At 44.1% G+C, this 18,817-nt stretch overlaps 2 protein-coding genes and 1 long non-coding RNA gene across 9 annotated transcripts in view; 2 read left to right on the top strand and 1 right to left on the bottom strand.

Annotated features, from left to right (window-relative positions):
- The window catches only part of TRABD2A (TraB domain containing 2A), a 105,864-nt gene extending 97,585 nt beyond the window's left edge, over positions 1-8,279 (top strand). For both annotated transcript variants that reach the window (XM_053289042.1, XM_053289043.1), the window contains exons 6-7: positions 1,465-1,734; positions 7,260-8,279. In XM_053289042.1, coding sequence (XP_053145017.1) covers positions 1,465-1,734; positions 7,260-7,449 — 460 coding nt within the window. In that variant the 3' untranslated portion in view covers positions 7,450-8,279. The remainder of the gene's footprint in view (positions 1-1,464; positions 1,735-7,259) is intronic.
- Positions 8,280-17,505: 9,226 nt separating this feature from the next.
- On the bottom strand, positions 17,506-18,685 carry LOC128343251 (uncharacterized). Its single transcript, XR_008315411.1, has 2 exons — positions 18,500-18,685; positions 17,506-17,930 (listed from the first exon to the last, which is right to left on the bottom strand). It is a non-coding gene; the product is annotated as an uncharacterized LOC128343251 (long non-coding RNA).
- Positions 17,891-18,817, top strand: part of DNAH6 (dynein axonemal heavy chain 6) — a 353,767-nt gene continuing 352,840 nt past the window's right edge. For 2 of the 6 annotated variants that reach the window (XR_008315406.1, XR_008315407.1), the window contains exon 1: positions 17,918-18,410. The gene's annotated coding sequence lies outside the window, so the exon portion shown is untranslated. Of the gene's footprint in view, positions 18,411-18,817 lie in introns of all 6 variants that reach the window. The other 4 variants (XM_053291993.1, XM_053291992.1, XM_053291997.1 and 1 more) reach the window with 3 other exon arrangements.

Raw genomic sequence — 18,817 nt, 5'->3', positions numbered from 1 at the left:
TGTAGGGTTGCAAAATTGCAGCCTGGGGGTGATGTGCTTTCTTTTTAAAGGTTTGAGGCTGGGAGAGACAATGCAGCGGTGGCTTTTCTTGCTCCAGTCAGATATCACCCTCCTCCCCGATTGTTATAGCAAACTTTGCCCCCTAGCAAGTGTGGGGAGGAGGTTGGCTTTTGGGGGGAGCCAGTGTATGAATGGGATGAGAGAAACTACGTACAGCTCCATCATCTCTTGTAACCTTGTAACTTTTAAAGGGATGCAAATATCTCCAAACTGTAGCTTAGCAACCCTGTATTGAATCCTAAGGTACATGTTTCTTGTTTTCATGGTTCCAAAGTATAAAAGAGATCAAATGGGGTTGTGCTAAAAGCTTTGGAAACATTTCTCCCAGTCACAGGGTGGGATTTTTCATTCAGCATAGCTACTGTATCTGCTACTATTCTGTGTCTTTTCAGTCTGCTGCCTTGCTGTTGTTTTCCAGCTGCAAACAAAAAAGAGGGCACTCAGTTGCAAGTCCGTGTTTTTAAAAGCTGCACAAGTGAACATTTTGTGAAACGTGGAAATCAAGTTGATGTGTAACTCTGTTTTGCTTAGTTTATTCTAGTTGCGGGATCTGGGGCTTTAGTCCAGAGTTTTTGCTACCTCTGCCACCAACCCATGATTATTGTGTTCTTAAGGGTGCAGGTTTGCAGTCTTCCTGAAAAGTGCATATTCCTTTCACTTCTGTGGAAGGCAAATATGCTTCCTGTTGACGGAACAAAGAGTTTTGTTTTAGTGATATTTGTCGGTCCACAATATTAAGGTTACCCTTCTTCATGGGTAGCCGAAGATGTACCGCTGCACCTGAAGTGAGGTATCAAATGCTGCCTTGCTCGATGCCCCAGATGAGGGCCAGCCTCTTTCAAAATTGACCCGTGCAAGCTTTGAAAGTGGCGTGAAGATGCAGTTGAAAGAGGTTGCCAGCAGTATCCTCTCCTCTCCTTGTGCTGCTTACAAGCTTTGCAAGGAGTGAGAGGAGAGGCACTCTTTTGAGAAGCTTGCAAGGGTCATGCCAGTCCTGAATTGATGCTCTGAAGGTGACAAGGAACATCTTGTTGCTCTGCTGGTGCCCCAAGAATCTGCCGCCTGAGGCAATTGTCTCACCTTGCCTCATGAAAGGGTGGCCCCCAGTCTGCTTTATTGTACTAGACACTCTCTCTCTCTCTCAATGTGCCAGATTCTCTCTTTTTTGTACAGTATTATTGCTTACAAGAAGCTAAACAATCTAAGCTTTTAAAGAAAAAGAATGTATTGTATTGTTGCAATTTGGAAATTTCTGGCATTTTCCAATGAGGTGAAATGTTAACTTACAAATAAGCATCTTTGAGTCTCATATATGATGTTTCTTCATATCTGAACTTTGAGGAAACACCCACCCATCCTTGAAATGCAGATGTATTTGAACAATATTTCATTGTTAACTTCTAGTGGGAAGAGTCAGAAAGCACTGTCCGCCCTCTCATCATCTCCCCCGGAATATGCCTCCTACATCATCTCCCAGGAGCTCAGCCCTCCCCAGCCATATCCACAGGAGGAGGAGGAGGAGGAAGAGCAGGCGCTCTTGCCTCACTTGCTGCTTCCAGAAAGCCTTGACCTGCTGGAGAAAGTAGACAGGAAATACAAAAAGAAGAAAAAGAAGCATCAGAAAAAGCAGCGCTTGCGCCAGTTCAATGACCTCTGGGTACGCATCGAGGAAAGGTAATGAGCTAGTGGAGGTGGACAGCAATGCTCTTGTGCATCGAAGTGAGGGATGTGATGTTCTTTTTCTTTTTTCCCCCCTTGGGAGGGCTCCAAGTCACTTTAACAGCTGTGCCGGCATGACCAAGAGAATTCATCAGATGACGCTATTATTGCAACATAAATGCCGTATTGCTGCATCAGCTGTGATTATGCAGAGCTGGTGTAATGTAGTGACTAAGTTTGTGTGTATTACGTGTGAGATGGGAAGTCCCTTGTTCAGATGTTGACTTAGCCCTGAACTCCTTAAGCAAACCATTATCTTTATAGCCTTGAACACCTCCCCTAACCTCCTTCTGTTAAATGGGGGATTATAATGCTAGGTATTAAGGCAAAAAAGAAAGGAAGGGGTGTTTTCAGGCTAGCAAAGAACCCCTTAATAGTAAAACTGTAAATAAGATAAATGGAAAACTATACAAGACAGGTAGTAAATACACTTGTATTACAATAAACAGATCTTAACAGAAATAAATTCAAGAAAACGTTATTGGTCTGAGTGATGAAAAAAATTTCTGATTATCATTTGTGGTGATAAGTACATATATCATAATCAGAAGCTCTTGGTTTTTTATTAGTAATAGGAATACCCTTCTCTCTGGTGCTTTGTCATATTGTTAAAATGCACCGATCGACCTTCTTTCCGTGTGTTCACAATTTCTGGTTAATATCCTAGCTTAAATAAAAACCCTTATCCTTAATTTACCCTTAAATAAAACCATGTAGATTAAATTACTTGTAGAGGTGTATAAGCAAACTTGTTGGCTTTGTTGCGCGGCGTTCGACTAATGGAGTTTGTGCAATGAACAAAGAAGGGCCTAGCTTCTGATTCTTTGCAGTTCTGCAGTGGTTCTCCCGGCATTGCTCAGTCTGAGCTCCTACCTCGATGTAACTGCTGTCTGAGCCATTCCTCTGTTAAATTGCCAGCTGGCTCCTTTCCACTAGCATGTGAGTGTCCTATGGGGGCTTTTAGCTAAGGAGAGATAAGTGTTTAAAAGGGATACTAATTGCCCTCAAGTTCTCAGCCTCCCCCCACCCCTTAATGCATTTGGCCAACACAAAGCTGGAAACAGTGTGTGGCAGCTGGATGGTACCGGCCTAAGTGAGACGAATATGCTTTCTCTTTTATTGGTTGGCATGTGCGCTCAGTTTGGGTTTTGCCTGAACAGTTTAACAACGGTTTTTGCCTAGCATTTCTAAGCTGGGGGTGGAATTCAAGCTGATGTCAGCTTCTTGCTTCAGCCTGTGCAAGGGGATGCACCCGACTCACACTTCTGTGCGCGTGAGTGGCTGCTCCCTTGGCCCTTTGCTTCTGCATGCCTGAGCTTTGTGAGGTCTGGTTCTAATTTTGCTGGCCTCTTCTGCTTTGGTTTTTTCCTTGCTCTCCCTTTTCCATATGTGTCATCTTTCCTTATTCCATTTACTTCTGGCCTGTTTTTTTTCAACAGGGAAGCCTAAAAAAAAGTGCAAAGGAAAAAGGGAAGGACTTCAAGGTAGCGGGGCGGAAAGCTTCAGATTCTCAGGTTGTGCTGGTCGGTGTAGATGGATTAGCTCTGGCCAGCATGTGTAAAGCGTTATTCTTCAGAGCGATTATGGTCAGAGTCCTAGCACAAGGTTTAGCGTAGAGTAGTGCCATCAGTCCTAAACAGTCTGTGTGTGTGTGTGTGTGTGTGTGTGTTTAAAGTTGAATGGATTCTCGGAAATACTGCTGGGGCTGGGGTGAAGATAGTGAAGACAGTTCTTTATTATTAAAAGAAGTGTTACAGGGGCTCACACCTTCATGAGAGCCTTGCTCCCAAGCTGCAGGAAGAAGAAAAGCACTCTGCACAAGCTCAGAGCGGATCTGCTCTGTACTAGTGACAGAGGCAAGTGGGGATGTCCACATTCCCACCTTCCTGAACCTACTTCCATAATGTGCGGGAGCACTGTAAATACATTCACGCCCTCTACAACTCCGGGGCTGACTTCAGAATTGGATTTAGGGTCATTGGCTCCTCACCTGTGGTGTACGTAGCTGGGCCACTGAGTGTTATGAATGATGGGCAGGTTTTTCCCTTGCTCTGTAACCTCTTCTTCATGTGCAGCAATTTATTTTTCCCTTTAAAAATGGATGGTAGCCACTCATTTACATAGAAAAGTAAAAAACTGATCATCTGAGTAATGAAGTAAATCTGGTCTTGGTCTTGGATGGGGTCACACTCCCCTGAAAGACAAAGTCTGCAGCTTGGGGGTGCTTCTGGACCCGACATTGTCCTTGGAGGTGCTGGTGGCGGTGGTGTGCAGAAGCGCCTCTTACCAACTACAGCTGCAACCCTATTTGGAGGAGTCAGACCTGACCTCAGTCACTCATGTGTTGATAACATCCAGATTGGACTACTGCAATGCACTCTACATGGGGCTGCCCTTAAAGACTGTTCAGAAGCTTCAGCTGGTCCAGAATGCTGCTGCAAGGATGCTTGTGGGTGCAAGTCGCTTCATGAGTATCACACCCATCCTGCAGCAGCTTCATTGGTTACTGGTCTGCTTCTGAGCTAGATTCAAGGTGTTGGTCTTGAACTTTAAAGCTCTACACGGCTTGGGGCTGGGGTACCTGTCAGACCACATTCGCCCATATGAACCTGCCAGGGCCCTTCGTTCATAATCTCTGGCCCTGTTATGGCCCTGCCACTAACAGAGAGCTGGTTGGCAGGAACTAGAGACAGGGCCTTTTTGGTTGTGGCCCCTCAGCTTTGGAATGCCCTCCCTGAAGAGCTTCGCCATGCTTCCTCCCTCAGTGTTTAAAAAAACAACTACTAAAAATGCATCTTTTTAAAGAGGCTTTTTAATGCCCCGTCTGTGGTTATATCTGGTAGGTTCTTTAGTTTTTAGTTCTTATAATTCTCAATTTTTAGCTTTTAAACATTGTTAATCTGCATTTTAATACTGACTGTGGTTTTTAACCGGACTTTTAACTGGTTCACTTAATTTGGTTAATTTTATTGCTTTTATTGGATATTGTATATATTATTGTGAGCTGCCCTGAGCAGTAGTGTACTGGAGCGGAAGGGTATAAATATTTTAAATAAATAGAAATGATAAATAACAAAAACAGCAAGTAAAGTTCTATAGTGCAGTATGCCACTGAGGATCATTTGCTAAACCAGCCCCATCTATGATGGTCCCTGATGAAGTGAGAACCATTTTTGTCCCTTGACTCAACTTTGTGTCGGGCTGCAGACCATTTTCTTTGCCTCTCAGGAGTCAATGGAACTCATGGAGAAACAAGGTGCCGCTAAACCAGTTGCAGGGGAGCAACAGCAGGAGAGAGGGCAAGCCCTTACTCCCTGCCTGTGGGCTTCTTGGATGCATCTGGTGGGCCACTGTGTGAAACAGGATGCTGGACTAGATAGGCCTTTGGCCTGATTCAGGAGGGCCATTCTTATGTTCCTATGTAGATGTTGACTCTACAACACATACCTGATGTATGCACGGATTATGTAAGACATTCATTCAAGTTGAAAGGGAGCAATGGGGCAGGCTACAGGGGCTTGGGAGTGAATATTGGGAGTTCATAGACCCAGTAATCACTGGGAGCACAGTAGGGTCCAAATTGGACTCAGATAAACTGAGCTGCTATTCCAGTATTTGAGGTTCTCTAAGCCCAATCTGAATTGAGTTAGGAAGGGTACACCCATCACTAAACAGAATCCTCATGCTACTTAAATGAAAGGACAGCATGATGCAGACATTGCTCTCATTAGCTAGTGTCACCAGAAGGCAGGCACAGTTAACGTCCCACAGTCCAATATTCTCCATATTCACCTCTTTACTTTCTCCCAGACAAGTGAGTGGTGGTAGTTCACATATTTGGGAGAAAGTAAAGCATGGCTACTAGTTCTGATGGCAGAAAAATCTGTTCCCCATCCCAGTCACAGGAAGCTGAACATCAGGGATCCCACAGAAAGATATGTGTGGAGAACTACAGTTCTCCTCCTGCCTAACCCCACATTATATAACACTTCTTGCTGTGTATCTCCCCCCGTCAAAACAAGGCATTTGCTATAGCTGTCTCATTTTTTCCAACATATAAAATAAATATTATTAAATTCTAGTTTGAGCCAATTAAATTAAATGTCTGGGTGGGGATAAATATTTGGCAGTTACTTATAACGTAGCCTCTTCTGCACTCATGCCAAACAGAATGAGGGGTACTCACACTAACTCAAGTGTTGTTTTCTGCCATGAGAAAAGTTCTTAATGTTCTTGGCATTACTCTTTGTGAACATTGTGTTTAATTGGTGGTCATATTTTATGTGTGCTTTCCTCCACCACGCACCATTGTTTGATGTTTTGCTAAAACAGAGTAGATAGATGTTGCTTTTTTAAAAAATGATTTTTAAACTTGAAACCAGATTTTTAAATAAATAAATAAATAAATAAATAAATAAATAAGCCTGGTTTAAAATTATATCTGAATGTAATGCAAACAACTCTCTTAAACTGAATCCATGGCCCTCTGTCAACACATTTATAGATGTCACATAATAGATCTTATTATGAGTTGGTAAATTCTGAATATTTAGACCAAGGGTGCTCAGCTTTGGCCCTTCTGCAGATGTTGGCCTACAACTCCCATAATCCCTGGCTATTGACCACTGTGGCTGAGGATTTTGGGAGTTGTAGTACAAAAACAAAGCCAACTAATGCCGCAGCGGGGAAATGACTTGATTAGCAAGCCAGAGGTTGCTGATTCGAATCCACACTGGTATGTTTCTCAGACTATGGGAAACACCTGTATTGGGCAGCAGTGATATAGGAAGATGCTGAAAGGCATCATCTCATACTGTGTGGGAGATGGCAATGGTAAACCCTTCCTGTATTCTACCAAAGAAAACTACAGGGCTCTGTGGCCACCAGGAATATTGACTCAATGGCACACTTTACTTTTATCTTTAGTCCCCAAACCCCTTTGCTTTTGTAATGTTCTGGGTACCTGCAGGGCAATCCTCTGCATATTTCCTGAGAAGTCATGCTGTGCCCAATGGGGCTCACTCTCTAGTAAGGGTGTATATGGTTGCAGCCTTAGTCTACAGGTAAGAAGTTCTGGATTATGCTTCTGGACACTACGATGACTCGGCTTAGTTAAAAACAGGTGTTAACCTGTAGCACTCCTTTTCAAATACTCCCTCTCAGCAAACGTGTAGTAAAAGCCCAGGTTGTCACCACATCATGCTGCACATTTCCTTGCCTCACTTGACAACATTGGCTACTGCAAGTGGGAACAGGCAAACACACGGCATGATAACATCAGGAGCTGGGCTCAGTTTTACTCTGTTTTATAGGTGAAGGAACTTGTCATGCTGCTGCCATTTTTGGTAGAAGCTTTGTGCTTCTTGTAAGGTGTAATCCTGCCCTGTTGTGCAGACAGTACTTTGGCCAGTATCTCGTCTCTTGCTTTATTGTGAATAACATCTAATCACAGTTCTCTCTCTCTCTCTCGTACCTTGCAGTGCCACAGATCCACCTCCTCGGATTCGCATCATTAATGGATATATTACTGTAGAGCCCCAGCCTCGGGGCCATGGGCAATCCAGTCACATCCAGTCAGACACCAGCCGTTCTGGGGGGCTGTTTCTGTCCCTCCCCGCCTTGACAATGACTTTGGTGTTGCCTACAGTGATGATGCTGACGCTGGAGTGAACCATCTGCTGCTGAACTGCATCCTCCTCTCCTAAAGGATCTGGGGAGCAGGGAATGAGGAGAGAATGACTCCTCCTGTGAATGAGAGTTCACTTCTGTGGAATGATTTTTCTTTAAGGCCTCATCCTTTTCCTGAATCTCGACCATTAACATGATTAACTGGTTTGACTATGCTCAGTACAGGAGAAGATATTCTTAATGAAAGCCATTATTTATCCTTCTCTTGCAGAAGAATTATTTCATGATATCCCATAATGCTTTTGGGAGATGTATATGTAACATAGCTGCTATTTAGCTGTATGAAACTGATTTGGATTCAGTTTGCTTGGGGTTTGTTGTCTCTTGTCTGATGCTGAAGCAAACTTTGAACGCCACAAAGCAAGCGCAATGAGCTTCAAAAGAATACTTTGATCACAGCGGTACTACCTTGAAGCGCTGCCTGTCTCTTAGAACATTATCATCATTACATACTTCAGTGTCAGTGCCTCATATTCTACTTTCCGCTCCCCCTGGTAGAATTTCCACTGTTGTTGTTTTTAATTTGCCCTGCTGCTTCTGTACTTTTAACAGTCCATTGTCACATACAAAGATGTAGCAGATGATATTTCCCCACCACTTGGCCTCCATACCAGGAAAATCTTCATCTTTTAAATTTTGGTGTGTTTGACCTCCTGGTAGATATCCAGGAGCAGGACCAGAGAAAAAAGTGTAAGCCCTAAGCTCAGACTTGTTGAAAATTTCCAGCTCTGGCAACTCAAAAGCTTGCTGTCTTTTCCAACATATTTGGTTGAATTTAAGGTATCAATAAAACCATTTTAACGTCTTTGAAATGAGGAGGGGCTTCATACTTCTTGTCCCTTCCAATGGTTGCTCAATCCTTGCGTGGAGATAGTGCCTAACCCTTAAATGCTTGGACAGACAATGCAGCTGCTGCATCACTTGGCCTGTTGCAGGCATGGGCAGACTTGTGGGTTGTTGCCAGAACCTAAGGGGTATACTCGTGGGTCAAATGGGCCGTAACCCAAAATTTGGCTTAAAATAAGCCAAATATGGCAACATACTTGATGTTTTACTGAAACCCTGAGGTTCACCAATCAGGGCCAGGTGCAAAATAAAGGTAGGGGATGAAGCCAGATGCAAAATGGTGGCTCAGGGAGCAGAAGCAATTACCTGCTATACGAACTAATCTGCCTACTTTCCTTTGACTATAATCTTAATTGATAATTACCTTAATTGATAATTATCAATTATCTTAATTGATATTTATTTATTTAGCACATTTTTATACCGCCCTAACCCAAGTTTAGGCCACAATTAATTAGGCCACTTAAGTTTGTCATTGTGGTGGATGACATCATTACAAATTATGTGTCCCTACAGCTATAGAAAAATTGGTTCAAATTGGTTATGCAGTTCTCAGGTTAGACTAGTTATGCCTCAAATGTTCATGCATCCATCATCTGGAATCGGATGACATCATCACAAACTATGCTGTTGAGGTGCCTATATGTGCCCCTACAACTGTGCCCAATTTGGTTCTAATCAGTTAGATGGTCCACAAGTTAGCCCACTTGTGCTTCAAATGTTCGTGTGTCCACCAGCTTGAATTAGGGTGGATTACATCATTACAAACAATGCTGTTGATGTGTCCCTACAACTGTACCCAATTTGGTTCATATTGGTCCAAGCATTGCGAAGTTAAGGGGTGGGGGGAGGCACATGAACACAGAATGCTGGGTGATCTCATAAGTTTACTTTCCTTAAGGAAAGAAGGCTAAAAAAAAAAAGTGAGTGTAATTAGCACAATCACCTGTAACAGTTGAAGACCCCTATACATATAGAAGAAGTCATTTCAGCAGGTGCAGGTTTTCTTAGTTGTGCATGACAAGCTCCACCTTTCAAAACTTTCTGCACAACTATTAAAGGTACAGTAGCACTGGCCAACTTGGCCTCTGGTTACCCTAGAGTCCTTACTGTGAGTATAATGCAGCTAATGGAACTATTTGATGTACAAATAATATTTCAAGTGGTAGAAATCCCTCATATTTTTTACTGTGAACAATCTACCTATTTATTACTCATTGTGACAAATTCTGCAACCTGAGGATCTGTTTTGAAGGGTTATTTAAAGAACATTCAAAACAGATCTTCAGGATGCATTTAAAGAACGTTAAGCATCTTAAGCGGCGCAGCAGGGAAATGCTTGACTAACAAGCAGAAGGTTTCCGGTTTGAATCCCCGCTGGTACTATATTGGGCAGCAGCGATATAGGAAGATGCTGAAAGGCATCATTTCATACTGTGTGGGAGGAGGCAATGGTAAACCCCTCCTGTATTCTACCAAAAGAAAATCACAGGGCTCTGTAGGCGCCAAGAGTTGAAATCGACTTGATGGCATAGTTAATCTTTCCCTATACTTGACTAATGAAACAAAGCACTAGGAGAAGCCACCCCAGAACGTATGATCATCTTCATCAGTTTTCCAGATGCTGTCTTACTTGCTCAATAAAAAATATGAGTAAGGAAAGGTAATGCAACCGGTATTCCTATGTTACTGGAAGGACATGATCACACCTCCCCTGATACACTATTCCAGTAATGATTGGGGGATAACAGGAGTTGCAGTCCAACATCTGGGGACTGGAGTTTGAGAACCCTGCCTTAAGGTTTTACATGTTTTATTTTGAGATGTTTTATTATTGGTTTTAGCTAAGCCGCATCTCATTTGGAGTCTCTGGAGTAAGGTGCAACAGGCATCCTGTATAGCAGTGACTATGGGAGCCATTGTGGTGTGATTGCTTCCTACACTGGGCTAATAAGTAACATCTGAAGTGGGGTGATCATGTGTGTAGACTGACTGAGTGTGGTCACTTCCCATGCTAGTATTACCAGCCTGCCACTGTAGTTACTTCACATTGTGGTAACGTATATTAGGCCTTATTCAATATTGTTTATCATTTATCCTATAATCACCCTGTTGTATTCACAAGAAGTCTGGTAAAAGTGTGAACGTGTCCTGTTCTTTCAGTGCTTATATATGCTTGAACCTGGAATTTAATTATGCATTGGTGATTTTAAGCATAGGACCAACAATAATTAGAAACAACAAGTGCTTGAACAACCATGTCCAAAACTACAGATTATCTTCCCCAGAAATTTCCCATAAACCTCACAATTCTCCTGCTTGATTTAACTTCCTTCTGGATGGTGTTAGCAAAATAGTGTAGAAGTTGTACAAAAGTGACACAGCCCTTCACACACAGGCATGTATACAGACACACATCCTTCACCCATTCCATCGTGCATGTCCTGGCAGTCCCTGCCAGCTGCCCCGTCCCCAGGGCTCAGATGACCTTCATGCATGTGCAGAGGCCATCAGAGCCCTGGGGATAGAGGCCAGGGCAGCCAGCAGGAAACGCTGCTGCTGTTGGGGCGAGGCACACGTCTGAATGAGTGAGGACATGAGGGCAGGTTCCTGCCAGCTGCCCCATCCCAGAGGTAATGGCCTCTGTGCATGTGGCCTCTGTGATGGCCTCCCCTGGGGGCGGAGGCTAGAAATGCCAGCTTGCTGGGGGCCGAGGCAAGCTGCAGGTGGTAGCAGGGTTGGGGCAGAAGATCGTAGTGGTGGGTGGGAGCGGCGGGCAAGAGCAGCAAGGTTGGGGCAGTAAGTCAGTTGCCATGTTTATTGTGGGCAGTGCTGTGGGCGCTGTAACCTCAAACTTGCTACTGCACAGATTCTATTAGCACTAAAAATGCATTTTTCTGCCTCTTAAAACCCAGCATTGAGGATCAATTGTAAAATAAAAATCAATCCGGTCCCATGGTGATATACAAAAGGCACTTTGCTGGCATGCAGGCTAAGGGCTGAATCTATGCAAATGGACTACAAAATCATTTAAATAGCACTTCCTCAGTCCGAAAAAATGTCGCGACACCAACCGTTAAAAGCCCTGTTCAAAAAAAGAAAAACATTAATCTGCTTGATCTAAGCTCCTTTTCAGCAGATCTTCACCAGATTTGCAGGAGAGGTGTCCCTTGTCACCTAGTGAATGTGTGCTGATGGCCAGGCAGATCGGACAAACGGTTTTGCTTTTTTTAAACAATAGAATGTTCAGGGCTTAAAATGGTAGAACACTGAAAACGCTCCCCAGCTTGAGTATATTGGCATAATTGTACCAGTATAATACCACTTTGCAGCAAGCGGTTTCCAAAGCGGTTTACATAGAGTAATAATAAATACATAAATATAGGGGTGTAACTATAATAGGGCAAGGGAAGACAGTTGTCTGGGGGCCCACTGCCTTGGGAGGCCCCCCAGAGGCAAATCCCATGACTGACTCCCCCAGCCATGCACCTGCCCGGGCTTCCTTCAGTTGTATTCATCCTCCGAAACTGATGTGAGTGTTAAGACCTGGAGCTACCAGAACAGCATGTCTTTCTCTAGTACCATTAAATGACTTGCATCGTCCACAATTTACAAAACCTTTTTAAAGATAATTTAGGATGATGTTCTATTGTGGCACATAGGATGGATAGATAGATAGATATACAGTGGTCCCTCGACTTACGAAGATAATCCGTTCCAAACACACGTTCGTAGGTCGGAATTTTCGTAAGTCGAAAAGCGCATCCACGGAGGTCCGGAAACATTCGTAGGTCGAGGAAACCGCATCTAAAAATTCGTAGGTCGAGGAAGCCACATCTAAACCGGCAACGACTTCCAGTATTTTTTGTCGTTTGTATGTCAAAATCTTCAGATGTCGAGTACTTCGTAAGTCGAGGGACCACTGTAGATAAATTTTGCTATACTTTTTGTTACCACTATTTAGCCTTATTTAAGAATTCTTTACTTCATGAGCTGAGCTTCAGTTGGGGGGGGCATTTTAAAATCTTGTCTCTAGGCCCGCTCCAACCTTGCTATGCCGCTGCATAAATAAGATGGATCCCTGTCCCCAGAGGGCTCACAATCTACAAAGCAGCAAAAGATAGACACCAGCTGCAGCCACTGGGGGGAGGGATGCTGTGTTGCGGGTGGATAGGGCCAGTTGCTCTCCTCCTGCTAAATAAAGAGTATCTCCACTTTAAAAAGGTGCCTCTTTGCCCAGGTAGCAGGGGATGCTGTGCATAACTCTGACACTTAGGGCTGAACTGGTGTGAGGGAATATGACATGCTCACAAGCATTTCATCTATTAAGGTAATAAAGCTGTCAGAATGCTTAAGCTTGAGCTTCTGTGAAAGAAAACCTCGACTGTGCCAAATGGCTAGGAATATGGGCCAGTTTGAGGACATGGAAGAGATCCTGAGGAAAAAGAAAGTTAATGGGCAGGCAGCCCTGAAGCAAGATGGTGGCCCCCTGAAGGGGACACAGAAAGAGATACAGGAACTTGAGAGAAGTGTAGATGAAGGAAGAGAAGGCTTTGTGAAAGGCAGCATAATAAACCAAGCAGCTGACCGGGCACAGAGCATCTGCGCCCCTAGTCCCCCTGCCAGCCTCCTTTGGCTGGCCATTCACCACCTCCTCCTACACCTCCTTCCACAGGCTGCCTCCTCAGGCCGGCAGGGCTTCACCTGGCAGCTAGCAGCCTCCTCACCAGCCACCCAAAGCCTGGAACTCTCATGAGTGGTGCAGCTACTCTCGTGAGAGGTCCACCATGCATCCCAAGTTGCACGTCTTGGAGAATCAATTCTATGGATGCCTCCATTTCACCTTTAAAGCTGTACTCCAGCACAGTCTGTTGCTGGAGATGCAACTTTCTCTGACTCTCCTTTGCTCCTATATTGGCAACGTGAGATGACAGTGGTTTCTTTAAGGGCCCAGGGGTCTCTAGTCACTGAACCCTAGCCATAAAAACTCAATAGGACCTGTTGACATGCTTCCCCTCTAACCATTTCTCAGTTATTATCTCAGTGTGTTCCAGTTCTCTTGATTGATTGATTGATTGGGTGCTGTCATGTCGGTGTCGACTCCAAGCAACCACATAGATAGATTCTCTCCAGGATGAACGGTCTTCAACTTGGCCTTTAAGGTCTCTCAGTGGGGCATTCATACATGGCCAATAAAGAACAAAGAGAGCTGCTATCTCTGTACCCCACCCCTTATGATTAATAGGTTCCTTTTTACCATTAATTTTGTGACATTAAATTGACAAAAGATCAAAGAAAGAGGACAAGACTACATACTGTGCAAAACATACCAAGATTAGTCAACACTGGGTTTTGTTGTTTTCCTACCATTCTGAGCTTGTCCCTTCCTGTACTATTTAAGGTGGTATGGTGTAGGTGTGTGCAGTAGTCACAAGCTCAGGATGAGAGCCAATGCATTCACAGAGTGATAAATTTCACTTCAGACAGTGAGCTAGTCTTATGACTAGTGCATTTTCTTCCCTGTAGAGTCTAAGCTGCAGTTTCTTTCATGAGCAAGGTATACATGCTGGTAGAGTTCACTGGGTTATTATGGGGTCTTTTGATCAACTATATTATGCGGTGTCACAGTCAAAGTGTGCCGAAATCACATCGAAAACTTTCATTTTAGATAGCTCTGGCATGTGCTTTAGAAGATAAGTTCCTCCAGTGATTTGATCTTTAGAGTGGATTTTTTTTAAAAAGGAAAATGCATAATTTATTCTCCTTTGCTTTCATTAGAACAAAAAGCTTGAACAGAATCAAAATGAAAGGGCAAGCATGTGGAACCAGATGAGAAATGAGCCCTAGTTAGGCTGACCAGTAAAGGTCACAAAGGAAGAAAGTGCTTCTGTACCTAAGTTATGTTAGAAGGAGGGATTTTGGCAGGTACAGCTTGTTATAGAGAAGTGCATTCATATGCATACTCCTCCCTCCCAACAAGTATCAGTGTGGCACCATTCTACTGCTAGTATCATTTCATCCACAGCAGCACCTACACTCTGCCATAGTATATCGATTGTGTGTGTATATTTTCAAAATACCAGTATTACAGATTTTACAGTGGCTAATGGTCATTTATCCCACTGTTGTGTGCGAAGAAGCATAAGCATGAACTGATATGCCAGGAGGAAGCTCAGACCATTGAAGAGGTCTGTCATTATGCACTAACACAGACCTCAGTTTGGGCTTTATTGACTTTACTGAGTCTTGTTACCGATTAATATTTTGTCTCTCCCTTAGTTAGCTTCTTACAAATGTCCACTCAAAATATCTAAACAGATTTGGCATATTTGTAAAATTATTTTATTTATTTATTTATTTGATTTCTACACCACCCTTTCAAAAATGGCTCAGGGCGGTTTACACAGAGAAATAACAAATAAATAAGATAAATAAAATGGCTCCCTGTCCCCAAAGGGCTCACAATCTAAAAAGAAACATAAGAGACACCAGCGACAGTCACTGGAAATACTGTGCTGGGGGTGGATAGGGCCAGTTACTCTCCCCCTGCTAAATAAAGAGAATCACCACGGTAAAAGGTGCTTCCTTGCTAAGTTAGCAGGGGTTAACTAAAATGATTTTTCATTGCTAAATTTTTAGCTTTAAGCAGATGAAATGTACTGTATATTTCATGTCTGATTTAGCAAAGAGAGGTTCTGTAGTTCAGTGATGCCCTCTTCCTAGGCAGGACCAGTATGGTAAATGGTGATGCTGTTTTCATGCACACCTCCCCCAGCCCTCACTGGTTATGGTGCCCATTGATAGTTTTTGGCCTAAGGACCCCATCATGAGCTTTGCCAATCTTGTATATTTCCATACACATACTCTCCTACAGTATGATTTGTAATTAGAAGTACAGTCATTTGTCATTAAATCATTTGTAATAGATTAAACTAATGGGTGGCAGATTTTTAATTAATTGGGTGGCAGATTTCTAAAATAGGTTTCTATATATATAATTCTCCTGGGTGTGCCTTTCGAACGTGTGTCCCGCAAGCTCAGCTGATTGGCTGGGCTGCGGGGGCACCTGATTGGGTAAGGCGCACCCAGGAGAATTGACTGGCTGGGCAGACGGTGGCGGCGGCGAGCCTGGCCTGGCCTGGCCGTGGAGGCGAGGCGGCGGGCGGCGGCTGCACTCAGCCCGCTGGCGGCGGCCGCCGCACTTGGCCCTGCCGGAGACGGGGGGTGGAGAGAGAGAGAAGTAGCCGGCCCCAAAGAGCGAACAGATGCTCTGTGCAGGGTCGGCTTGTTTAAATATAAACACCTACAAAAGTGGTAGATAGCAGGCACCATTTTAGAAGTGGCATTTGTCTTTTAATTTTTACACAAGAGGAAATTCTTCTTCTAAGACACTTTCTGCCCATAGGTGAGTGCATAATTTAAAAATGAAGAGATAATGCCTTAAAAAAAACAACTATTTATTCATATGGAATATATACAGATTTAATCAACAAATTAATAGAATAAAATGCAGTTGATTAATTGACTAAGATTCATTTAATCAGGTGACAGACCTAATTTTAATAGCAATGGAATCTATATACAGTGGACAGAATTCACACTCATTAGTTATGAGTAAGTGCCGTTGAAATTAATGGGATATGTTTGTTATGGCTAACTTAAGACCCCTTCATTCCAATGACAGTCAGCCTTCCTCTGAATGCTACTCAGCAAGTGCAACCAAGGTAAAAGAGTGGTTTATTTTTTACCTAGTCAGTGAGCTCTTTCTTGCGACCAGTGAGAATACCTCCCTGCATACGAGCAGTCTGCCTTCCTTGAGCGGGCAGATCGCCCGTCCAGATGAGCACTGGCTCCTGCTGGTACCCCCAAAGATCAGGGTGTCAAGACGCGCCACCCCACCCTGTCCCCTGGAGCACCAATAATGTACCATGACAGTGCACGGTACATTATGGGGATCCTTCCCTCCCCGAGTTTGCCTGCCGCAGCTGTAAACAGCCATGGCTCACACACGTAAGCACAGCTCTGCTGGATCAGACCTAAGGCCCATCTAGTCCAGCATCCAAACACACAGTGGCCCACCAGATTTATTTATTTAGTTAGTTAGATTTATATGTCAGCCTACTCCCATAGGACTAAGGGCAGCTTACAAGCAATAACATACACAGCAACACAATTCCATAAAAACATATCTTACATAGCCTCATAAACCACAACCCCATACAATACTCATTCCATATGACATAATAACCATGGATTACAGGATCACTCTACAACCAGCTATCTCTGCGACCGAACACCCGGCAGAACATTTCAGTCTTACATGCCTTAAGAAAGGCGGACAGATCATGGAGAGCTCTGATATTATCCAGGAGACTATTCCATAGAGTCCAGATGCTGCTGGAAGCCTACAGGCAGGAGTTGGAATGCTCTCTCTCCTGCTGTTACTCCCCTGCAACTGGTATTCAGAGGCATCCTGCCTTGAGGCTGGAGGTGGCCTTTAGCCCTCCAACTAGTATCTGTTGATAGACCTCTCGTCCATGAAGTTATCCAAACCCCTCTTAAAGCCATCCATGTTGTTGGCTGTCACCATATCTTGTAGTGGACAATTCCACAAGTTGATTATGCGTTTATGGAGTATTTATGGACTGACTGATTGAATAATTTTAGAGAATTCTGGAATTAAATAAACCTGCTTTGTAAAGGTGAAGGTAGAAGTGATTTTTTGGGGGTAGATATTTGTGATTTTTTTGGAATAGTGATGGACAGCAGAAACTGAATACAAAATAAGCTGATATAAGTGTGTAGGTGCTGTAGTTAAGTTGTATCCAAGTTTGGCAACAATTCACCAAAGGTTACGGTATTAATATAATTTAATTCACCAATGGTTACAGTATTACATACAAAGAGAGAGCTCTGAAATGCAGAAAATTGTAGTGGGGTGTATTAGATTTGTGCTGCCTGTGCTATCTTTATTTTTAAGCTGTAGTAGTGCTTTGCCAGAAGTCATTTGTGAAGTGTACCAGACTGATGCTGATGGAAGTACTGTGTCCATACCCTTCTCTCCCCTTATGGAAAACACTGGTTCGATTTTTATCTAACAGTTTTACTAAAAACGTATCAACCATTTGCTTAAAAAATTTAAAAACCAGTACAGGAGTTGGACCAAATTAAAAAACAAACCAACCATGAAGGTGCTTTCAACGTTGTATTATTTATTTGTTTGTTTAATTTATATACGGCCTGACCCCAAAGGCTCTAGGCAGTTCACCAAAGTAAACACAATAAAAGCAGAATAAAAGAACCATTAAAGCAACAATTTAAAACATTCACAGATTACGAAAAGCCAGACTATACCACTTAATTGACACTAGATGTCGCCGAAGTGCTTTAGTAGTTTTTTTTTAAAATAGCTGATTCTCCTTGGCTAGAAAAAGCGTTAACACACTAATACCAACACGAACCAAAATTGCTGCTGCAGGATAACGACCTCCTCTCACACGAACTCACTAGATGGCCTTGTATTTTTGCACTGCAGTATGATGAAGACAGTAACAATCGCTTGCAAAGATCACAGCCAGATAACGACGTACGTGAAGTGCTCTGAACGCTCTAAAACACTAAAGAAATATTTTAAGTAGTATTTAACCACAGGGCAGGAGGAGGGATGGAAGTACTAATGATTGTGCAATAACTGCTAGTCTAATTTGCAGTAATCGTAGCAAACGAATCGATACACAAGAAGGTATGGCGGCAAACGATGCGGGCTGGTGAGGAGGACATTCCCGAGCCCTTGAGAGACCAGCTCATTGCCGTGGAGGTGGCACTGGCAGGAGGAAGAGGAAGGGGCAAACGTGTCCCCAGATGGCGACACGCAACTGTGCCTGCCCTTGGCGCGCTTTGGAGCCTGGCCGCCCGAACTGGCTTCTTGCTGCCAGAGCACAGCGCGAGCGGCCGCTTCCAGTAACCATGGAGACACGGGCGGCCCGTCCCTTCTTCGCGTCCCGCCCGGGAAGCAGGGCTAGGCTTGTCCGGACGGTTGCTTGGCAACGGGACGACTCTTCGGAGGGAAGAAGTTTTGGTCGCTTCAGCGGGGAATCGTGAGTGCCTCAAAGTGGTGGCCCCAGATCTCTCTCCTCCCCCCCGCACCCCACCCCACCCCACCCCTCGACTCCCCGCGGCTTAAAACCTGGTCGCGAATTCTGGCCTCCCGGCTTCTGCAACGCCTCCGCCGGCTCTTTTCAGGCTTTCTTCTATGCGAAGGCGAAGAACAACACCCTGCCTGCTTCCATCCCGGCCCGCCCTCAGGAGCAAGAGGAACGGGGACTCCTTGGCCTGTTGCTACCGTAGTAGGCGGCGGCAGAGCCCCGCTGCTCCTCCCAGACCTCTCCCCAGCAGATTCTTGGCGGGCAATCATGCAAACTCTTCCCTGGGAACCGGGGGTCGGGGGGGGGGTGCAGCAGAGGCTCCTGCTTCCTATTTTGTCTGCCACAATACTTTAGGACTC

The sequence above is a fragment of the Hemicordylus capensis genome, chromosome 2, assembly GCF_027244095.1.
Source record: "Hemicordylus capensis ecotype Gifberg chromosome 2, rHemCap1.1.pri, whole genome shotgun sequence".
In the NCBI taxonomy this organism is placed as follows: Eukaryota; Metazoa; Chordata; class Lepidosauria; order Squamata; family Cordylidae; genus Hemicordylus; species Hemicordylus capensis.
This window is presented reverse-complemented; position numbering and strand designations above follow the sequence as displayed.